We start from the raw sequence: 10841 nt of genomic DNA, 5'->3' as shown, positions 1-10841 counted from the left end.
AATCTATTGTACATTTTGAAGTCATTTTAAAGTTTTAAGGAGTAGTAAAATGTTGTGGTATTGTGAATGAATTATTAATATGAATAGTGAAAAACAGTCACCATATGGGATGTACATGTATAACTTGTCTTCCAACACCACGCTTGTGTCGAGGTCCGTGGTCATTAAAACTTATCGGTCCCATAAAAGGAGCAACTCTTTTCGCAGATATTCCGCTGTACTTGCTGCGGTTCACTCCCAATTTTCAGACGACCTAATCATCAGACAGACCTGTCAAGTGTGACCAGTGTACCTGCCTGGTCTTACCTACTAATTATAGAGCTGCCAAACACTGTCATACTGCGGGCAGAGTAGGCTACTCCAACTCGTTGAGTGATACAGATTAATGAGAATATGAGAATTATTATAAGAAGCTTTTTTTTTTTTCCGAACTGTGGCAAAAAGTGGCAAAGCGTTTAAAAGTTGCTTTCGTGTCACAATATTCACTCAAGTTTTATCAATCCCCTTTAACATAATTCCCATTGGTCATTTCGACACCGCATATAATGAAATAATTATTTTGAGATTTCGTTAGAATGTGAGATATTCAGCCAGACGTTATGCAATGAAAGACGAATCGGGGTTTTTTCAATGAAAATACGCGCACGTGTCCCTGTATATTGCATACATTGTGTCACTTAATTGCCCAGTGTAATGTAACAACGAGACATAAAATGTGAAATGATAAAGAGACTAACTAAACTTTAATGTTGTGTAAAAATAACGCCAATTAATTGGAGTACACGCGCATGAATTCGTATGATAAACTATCAAAACGTTCTGAGAGTTAGAACCGGGTTCATTAAATATAAAAAAGGAAAATTTGTAAAACTTCTATAAAGTAAACATCCAACCAAAGGCCCTTTTTAAATAGTAATGTAATGATATAATATAAAATAGATTTCACATGATACAATATACTATGCACACAATTAGTTAATGCTTGAAAGGGACTAAATTTTAATAACGCCACAAATTAGTTGAATTAAGTGAAAATGAGTTGAATCATGTGTCATGCTTGTAGACACACCTTTATGTATTTTCCAACTAAAACTGTTGAGCAAAGGAAAATATTCTCGCACCATGGGTCGGACTGTCTCGAAATATGGCGAAATATGTCAATAACGCCGTAAAATAGTTGAATTAAGTTTAAATGAGTTGAGTTATATGTCATGAAACCTCTAAGAACACCTACATGTATTTGCGAAACAAAATCACGAGTTTTGAGCAAGGGAAATATTCTCGCCCATGGGCCAAACTTTTCTCGCACATGGACGAAATACTTCAATATCGCTTTAAAATCGTTGAATTAGGTTAAAATGAGTGAAATTTTGTGTCATGATACTTGAAAGAAATACATTTATGTATTTGCGAATCAAAAACATGAGTTTTAAGAAAAGGAAAATATTATCGCCCATGGGCCAAACCCTTTACTCCCCCATGGGCGAAATATGTCAATATCGCTATAAAATCGTTGAATTAGGTTAAAATGAGTTACATTTTGTGTCATGATACTTAAAAGAACTACAATTTATGTATTTGCGAAACAAAAACATGAGTTTTATGCAAAAGAAAATATTCTCGCCCACGGGCCAAACGTTTTCTCGCCCAAGGACGAAATATTCCAATAACGCTATTAAATCGTTGAATTAAGTTAAAATGAGTAACATTATGGGTCATGAAACTTGTAAGAACACCTTGCATGTGTTTTGAGCAAAGGAAAATATTCTTGCCCATGAGCTTACCCATGGGCCACTCTTTTAGCACTTTGCAGTAAATGTAATTTCATGATCAATTGTTGCCTGAAGCTCAGAGAGCTGAAATGTTTGGTTGTTCGATGACGATAAAATAATTATTATTACCTGGCGTTGACTATTTACTTTTAATAAAAAGAAAAAAATTGGTTGAAGTTAAATGTGAACAACTTATACAATATATAACACATGCCGTATCAAAGTGGGTCATTGTTGTCAAAAAGACGTTGCTCTTTGACTTATGAAACAATGAAAGCGGTATGTAAATTTTGTGAAATATTAGGCAAATGCAATCTTAATTTCAAACAAAACGTTAGCATCAAACACAACATATAACACACGATACGTTTCCTTTTTGGGGTAATATCAAACAAAGTGATGTGATTATCCGCCACGTTACTCATAGATGATACATTTTTCTGCCAGTGATTATATAGAGGATTCATCACGAGTGTTTTTTAATATTAGAAATATCAACCGAGTCTTTGTTAATCGACATTTGCCGAGCCTTTGGCGAGGCAAATACCGATTAACGGGACGAGGTGCATTAACATCAACATCAACATCAACATCAACATCAACAACAACTTGTCGAAATCTTACGTATAGATCGTGCGTAGTGATATATGTTTTGCATAGCCGTATGAAGTTACTGTGAACCGAAAAAAACAACCTCTTAACTCCTTTATGGCATATTCCTTCGCTGAGAGACCCGTGAAGATCCATGGTAGAATAGGTCTTCAGCAACCCATGCTTGCTGTAAAAGGCGACTGTGCTGGTCTAAAAGGCGACTAACGGGATCGGGTGGTCAGGCTCGCTGACTTGGTTGATGCATGTCATCGATCCAAATTGCGTGGATCGATGCTCATGATATTAATCACTGGATTGTCTGGTCCAGATTCGATTATTTACAGACCGCCGTCATATAGCTGGAATATTGATGAGTGTGTCGTAAAACAACAAACCAACAAACCAACCAATCCTTCGCTGAGAAAAACAGTTTCTCGGATTATTTTATACAAAATACGTGAACAGACTTTTGCAGAATAATTGAAACTTTAATAACCGTAACAACAACGATTCTGTGTGATCTGATGATATCTCTGTTGTAATTTCACTTTTATATAGTTTCGAATCTCACTTGAAGAATGTCTCGCGGAGGAGAGGTCTGAGTAGATGCATAAGTCGGTTTCACTATCACTTTCAATGACAATCCGGCGTCTTTTGACTGGGACCGGGCTTGTATGTTTAAGGAGATTAATCGTTATGTTTCCACCAGTAGTGTTAGCAGCAAACATAGTGTTGACACCACCAGAAACATTTATTCTTTGAGACCGCTGACTGTGTTGTCTACTGTCGATTTGGACATTACGCGAGGGGCCGCTCTGCATGACGGGAGTTTCATCAACAAGCTAGGATGTCACTGAGTGGGATGGGGTGTTTCGTGAAATGATGTTGGATAATTGCTTGTGCTGGTCAGGATTAATATGGCAGTAATTTTTCACAGAGTGCATTCATGCATTTGGCGAATTTCATTTTTGACTTTTAGAGAGTTATCAAACAGTTTCAAATCGTACAAAGTTTTCTCAGCTGTGTTTTTTGTTTTGATTGTCTAGGATCACACCATCGACCATGCCGTCCTCAACAGCCACAAATCTACTTTGGGCATCTTTTGACTTCGTGTTCGCAGTCTGCTTTGCCGAGCTCGACGACGGCGTTTCGATGATGACACGTTTGCCACAGGGATGTTTTGATAATCTGCCTCTATCACAATCAAATTCAAGTTCGGGATAATCAAATTTTAACCTGTAATATCCATTTGTCAACACGGATATCACTGTAGCACTTTCCCTTTGATCTATTAAAACATTGTCTCCACCATCAAAGGTATCTATGTTGTTGGTAAACACATACTCACGTGCACCGGCGAAAAAAGTCCCACTTCCGGTTATCTAATTTGCATATCTAATTTGCATACTTGTGTCATTGGGGTATGAAATACACGTTTTTCTGTCATATGCTTATGTCATGGATAAATGCTTTAGTTAAATGATAAATCATCTTCTTCCTGGGAGTAATACAGATTTCGTTATCTCAATAACACGTCAGGGACGAGTTGTTTTTAGGACATGTAAGGTGTTAAGATAACCACATGACAAAATGACGCCACAATAAAGTTTCATGTTCATGTCAGTTCAACCACATATCCAATGTGCACAAAGAGTTTGATACTCATTGTCCGTACTTCGGAGGCCAACGCCCTGCAGTACAATAAGGTGAACATCCAACACAACAGTTACAGATCGTTGAAGTGTTAACACACTGGCAGAATTGCACGAGGACATTACCTTATCGCCTTAGTTCGATGAAGAATCCCATAGTCACACACACCCAAACAGCCATGAACATGACCATACACAAACAGTCAGCTGATATACAGTATCCACCAGAGTCAGAGCTACTCCCACCTCCTGTCACTCGCCCCCTAGGATTCCCATCATTAGCCAAACCATCAGTGTTAATCTCGTCTGTATCCTTGCGTTTACTTCCAGGAAATGATAACGTCCCAAAACGTGGTATCACAAACAATGGTAACGGTGGTTTCTTCCTTGTATCTCTCAAGACGATAAGGATGGTGGCGACAACCGAGAGTACGCTGATGCCGAGGAGACATGTAAGATACAGGGTGACCAGCGGGATATTGTCGGAGGATTTTGGAAGTAGTCCACTCACGATGCTCATGAATAAAGTTAGAGAGAGAAGGCTTTTGACGGCATACGAAACTTTCTCGCCACATTCACATGGAAGTGCGAACACGAATACGTTGAGAAAAGAAAGTACCACGACAGGAAGAATGACACTGAGGACAAAGAAAGTTGAACGTCTCTCAAAGTCAAACTCAATGTAAAGGGTGGAAACTCGGTTTTCACCTAAGCGTCTTTCACGGGTGTATGCTCGTGATCTTGACACAATCCATTCTCCATTGGATGTGAACGATCTGGTGTTTGCAGTCTCCAATGACGAGACCAATTTAACCTCATTTGAATCATAGCTGGCAGGAAGAAATCGGAATTCGAATGTCTGAACATCAAATGGAAATAAAGTTAGATCTAACTTACAAGCAGTGAGAAAGTTTGCTCCAGGTGACCAAGTTACTGTGCCGTCGCTGTAAACTGTGATTCCAGGTGTATCGTCTTTGAAAACGTCCCGATCCTCCAGAGACACCGTTACAATGAGTTTCGGTCTCCAAATGTCAGTTAGTGGAGGATGAATGGACTTAATGCCGCTATAATTCTCAGATTTCCAGATAAGGAACTCGTCCCGCCATGTCAGATTCACCCAGACGTTGCTTTGGAGGATCTGCCGGACCTGATCTACTTCAATTATGGACAGAAGGTTGAGTGTACAGTGAACGTCAACATGGTGACTCTGATTGTACAAGGGCCTGTATTTAGGGCTGTATTTCCGAAACAGGTCTTTGTACAGCCTCTTCATCTCACCAATACTGCCTGCCACAGATCTACACACAACCAACAACACCAGTACACACGGGAGCTTCATCTTTCTACGACACCGTTGAATGAACTGTGTGACTGATCCCCAACGTTTTACATAATACCACATTGATATTGTACAACTGAGTTGTACGCTTTGGCTTTTGTTTGTCGTGCAGTTAGGCATATTGACACTCAGTCCGATGTTCCTGAGCTAATGGAACTTCATCAAGACACAAGCTTTACTCATGAAATTTAAATATGGATATGTACACAATGCTATTTGAAGTTGAATACTTACCTTTTAATCGCAGGTTGTATTGATTTGCTGAAGGAAATCAGAAGCACCCAAGGGCCCTCGATACATATGTGTGTGGCACTCCCCTCCTATTATACCTATAGGTGGCTGGCGTCAGTGCACCATTTTGTATTGGGTGGGCAATTATCACTCAAACAAATGTGATTATGTTGGGGCTATGCTGAGTGTGGCATTAAACAGCAAGAAACAGAAACAAGCGTCTTTAAATTGGTAGAATTTTCTGTGATCGTCATTATTTATTTTCAATGTTTGTTTGATTATATATGCATGTCACATGTATCTTCTTTTCTTTTTATGAATATATAAATTGTTTCACGAAAGACATAAACGGAAAATCAAATTGAGGCTCGTGTAATATTCGATTTAATACCACAAATGTGATTTTGAAGATCACAACGATCTGCCCCTTCGGAGGCGCCCATCTCAAACACATACAAAGGCAAGTCAATTGTTCACCTCAAAAATACAGGAACATATGGTACTATTCAAGACAGGGAATTGCATCGGAAATCATTCTTGTCACTTGTCAAATTTGGAAATGTCCTCCACAAATTCTTCTATGTCTTTTTGAAAGCTTAACGAATGCCTTGAACGTTGTAACCTTGACCAAAAAGTTTAACAAGAGTCGTGTGACAGTCAATTTACACAGTGTCGTCCGTTTCGCGTGAACTACCACCCCACTCTGTCAGGAAGAGTTATGTAATCGGTACACAAATATCTTTGATGCGGTGTCAGTATATGAAAGGAGTTTGAATTACGTCCGCCACTGGCCACAGAAATCCTCAAAATATAGTAACAATCAACAAGGCTAATACCCTACTAATAACCTAGTGACGAACGTAACAACGGTTGTCAGTCTGTCTGCTATAGCCACCATGCCATCATACCTATAACAACTGGCATATTAACGGCTTATTCAAATATTAATTGTAAAATAAGTTCGTTATCAGACAAACACATGTCGTATACAGTCCTCTTATTATTTAAAAAAGCAGTAACAGCACGTCAACTGGATAATAAACTGGATGTCACATTCATCATATCAGCTAACGGCCCTGTTTGTGAAAATATGCACTAGACATAAGATTTAAAGACTAATAAAATCAATTTTAAGATCGCATAGACAATAAAACCGAAACAAATATGTCTTGGTATCATATTATGTGTATTAGATGATGGTGATGACCTGAAATGTTATGACGTTAGGAAGGAGAAACATTAAAGTGTTTCATAATACTTGGGAACATGAGCAATAAGATGTAGCAACATAAACATGGATGGAACGGAAAATGGAAAATGGTGAAAACAAATTGAAATAGATTTTGATAAAACATTATTGTACTAAACAACTTGCAAAAGCGGTGCCTAAAGTTGTTGGACCTTATTTTGTGTGTTGTAGGCTGATGACTAGCATCTACTTGTCATGCTTTACGCATGGTTCCATATACAAATTCAGATATACAACCGGTATGAAGCTGAGAACTGAGATGCCAAGTATAACCTTCATTCACACACGGAAGCAATGTACCTGTGTGTATGCCCTCTCGGTGTTGGAACCTACACCGAAACGTGTAATCATATTTAGCAAACCTACACATTACCAAATACAAACCTTTTTAACCCCTTCTCAACTCAGTTTCAATTGACCTGGATCATTCTACTTGCTCGCGTAGGTCGAAGGTCGTATACTACTTTAAAAGTGAATAGATCTACAGTGTACAAGTAACTTTTAATTGTATCATATATATTCAAGATAAGCAATTACTTTAGTTCCTAATTCGAATGAGCACAATCTGAGGCTAAACCTGTAAAAGGACAGACAAAATACAAAATAAATTTATTTGTACAATGCAAACGATACAAATGTAGACAATGATTGAATAATCCGCAATATATCATTTGTTCTCGTTCAATCTATTGTACATTTTGAAGTCATTGTAAAGTTTTAAGGAGTAGTAAAATGTTGTGGTATTGTGAATGAATTAATAACATGAATAAAAGGCGACTGTGCTTGTCGTAAATGGCGACTAACAGGATCGGGTGGTCAGGCTCGCTGACTTGGTTGATGCATGTCATCGATCCCAATTGCGTGGATCGATGCTCATGATATTAATCACTGGATTGTCTGGTCCAGACTCGATTATTTACAGACCTCCGTCATATAGCTGGAATATTGATGAGTGTGTCGTAAAACAACAAACTAACAAACCAACCAATCCTTCGCTGAGAAAAACAGTTTCTCGGATTATTTTAAACAAAATACTTGAACAGACTTTTGCAGAATAATTGAAACTTTAATAACCGTAACAACAACGATTCTGTGTGATCTGATGATATCTCTGTTGTAATTTCACTTTTATATAGTTTCGAATCTCACTTGAAGAATGTCTCGCGGAGGAGAGGTCTGAGTAGATGCATAAGTCGGTTTCACCATCACTTTCAATGACAATCCGGCGTCTTTTGACTGGGACCGGGCTTGTATGTTTAACGAGATTAATCGTTATGTTTCCACCAGTAGTGTTGCCAGCAAACATAGTGTTGACACCACCAGAAACATTTATTCTTTGAGACCGCTGACTGTGTTGTCTACTGTCGATTTGGACATTACGCGAGGGGCCGCTCTGCATGACGGGAGTTTCATCAACAAGCTAGGATGTCACTGAGTGGAATGGGGTGTTTCGTGAAATGATGTTGGATATTTGCTTGTGCTGGTCAGGATTAATATGGCAGTAATTTTTCACAGAGTGCATTCATGCATTTGGCGAATTTCATTTTGGACTTTTAGAATGTTATCAAACAGTTTCAAATCGTACAAAGTTTTCTCAGCTGTGTTTTTGTTTTGATTGTCTAGGATCACACCATCGACCACGCCGTCCTCAACAGCCACAAATCTACCTTGGGCATCTTTCGACTTTGTGTTCGCAGTCTGCTTTGCCGAGCTCGACAATGGCGTTTCGATGATGAAACGTTTGCCACAGGGATGTTTTGATAATCTGCCTCTATCACAATCAAATTCAATTCGGGATAATCAACCTTTAACCTGTAATATCCATTTGTCAACACGGATATCACTGTAGCACTTTCCCTTTGATCTATTAAAACATTGTCTCCAACATCAAAGGTATCCACGTTGTTGGAAAACACATACTCACGCGCACCGGTGAAAAAAGTCCCCCTTCCGGTTATCTAATTTGCATATCAAATTTGCATACTTGTGTCATTGGGGTATGAAATACACGTTTTTCTGTCATATGCTTATGTCATGGATAAATGCTTTAGTTAAATGATAAATCTTGTTCTTCCTGGGAGCAATACAGATTTCGTTATCACAATAACACGTCAGGGACAAGTTGTTTTTAGGACATGTAAGGTGATAAGATAACCACATGACAAAATGACGCCACGATAAAGTTACATTTTCATGTCAGTTCAACGACATATCCAATGTGCACAAAGAGTTTGATACTCATTGTCCGTACTTCGGAGGTCAACTGCCTGCAGTACAATAAGGTGAACATCCAACACAACAGTTACAGATCGTTGAAGTGTTAACACACTGGCAGAATTGCACGAGGACATTACCTTATCGCCTTAGTTCGATGAAGAATCCCATAGTCACACACACCCAAACAGCCATGAACATGACCATACACAAACAGTCAGCTGATATACAGTATACACCAGAGTCAGAGCTACTCCGACCTCCTGTCACTCGCCCTCTAGGATTCCCATCATTAGCCAAACCATCAGTGTTAATCTCGTCTGTATCCTTGCGTTTACTTCCAGGAAATGATAACGTCCAAAAACATGGTATCACAAACAATGGTAACGGTGGTTTCTTCCTTGCATCTCTCACGACGATAAGGATGGTGGCGACAACCGACAGAACGCTGATGCCGAGGAGACATGTAAGATACATGGTAACCAGTGGGATATTGTCGGATGATTTTGGAAGTAGTCCACTCACGATGCTCATGAATAAAGTTAGAGAGAGAAGGCATGTGACGGCATACGAAACTTTCTCGCCACATTCACATGGAAGTGCAAACACGAATATGTTGAGAAAAGAAAGTAACACGACGGGAAGAATGACACTGAGGAGAAAGAACGTTGGACGCCTCTCAAAATCAAACTGAATGTAAAGGGTGGAAAATCGTTTTTCACCTGAGCCTTTAGCTATTTCACGGGTGTATGCTCTGGATCTTGACACAATCCATTCTCCATTGGATGTGAACGATCTGGTGTTTGCAGTCTTCAATGATGAGACCAATTTAACCTCATGTGAATCATAGCTGGCAGGAAGAAATCGGAATTCGAATGTCTGAACATCAAATGGAAACAAAGTTAGATCTAACTTACAAGCAGTGAGAAAGTTGGCTCCAGGTGACCAAGTTACTGTGCCGTCGCTGTAAACTGTGATTCCAGGTGTATCGTCTTTGAAAACGTCCCGATCCTCCAGAGACACCGTTAGGATGAGTCTCGGTCTCCAAATGTCAGTTAGTGGAGGATGAATGGACTTAATGCCGCTATAATTCTCAGATTTCCAGATAAGGAACTCGTCCCGCCATGTCAGATTCACCCAGACGTTGCTTTGGAGGATCTGCCGGACCTGATCTACTTCAATTATGGACAGAAGGTTGAGTGTACAGTGAACGTCAACATGGTGACTCTGATTGTACAAGGGCCTGTATTTAGGGCTGTATTTCCGAAACAGGTCTCTGTACAGCCTCTTCATCTCGTCAATACTGCCTGCCACAGATCTACACACAGCCAACAACACCAGTACATACGGGAGCTTCATCTTTCTACGACACAGTTAAATGAACTGTGTGAGTGATCCCCAACTTTTTACATAATACCACATTGATATTGTACAACTGAGTTGTACGCTTTGGCTTTTGTTTGTCGTGCAGTTAGGCATGTTGACACTCAGTCCGATGTTCCTGAGCTAATGGAACTTCATTACGACACAAGCTTTACTCATGAAATTTATATATGGATATGTAACACCTAATGGCCCTCGATTCATACGTGCGCAGCACTCCCATCCTATTATACCTATAGGTGGCTGGCGTGAGTGCACCATTTTGTATTGGGTGGGCAATTATCTCTCATACAAATGTGATTATGTTGGGGCTATTGCTCTGCAATCGATGGTGTGAATTCTGGTGACAATTCTGCTTGAATATTGCTGAGTGTGGCATTAAACAGCAGCTAACAAAAACATAAGTTTTT

General features: G+C 39.4%; 1 protein-coding gene across 1 annotated transcript; it reads right to left on the bottom strand.

Moving 5' to 3' along the window:
- Nucleotides 1-9189: 9189 nt before the first annotated feature.
- Nucleotides 9190-10407, bottom strand: LOC125378206 (neuronal acetylcholine receptor subunit alpha-3-like). Its single transcript, XM_048393222.1, has one exon. It carries the CDS (start codon nucleotides 10405-10407, stop codon nucleotides 9190-9192), a length of 1218 nt encoding a protein of 405 aa, XP_048249179.1.
- Between the last annotated feature and the right edge of the window lie 434 nt (nucleotides 10408-10841).

This window comes from Haliotis rufescens, unplaced genomic scaffold (genome assembly GCF_023055435.1).
Source record: "Haliotis rufescens isolate VD_foot unplaced genomic scaffold, xgHalRufe1.0.p SCAF_119, whole genome shotgun sequence".
Taxonomy (NCBI): domain Eukaryota; kingdom Metazoa; phylum Mollusca; class Gastropoda; order Lepetellida; family Haliotidae; genus Haliotis; species Haliotis rufescens.
Note: the sequence above shows the minus strand (reverse complement) of the source record. Positions and strands in the feature narration are given on the sequence as shown.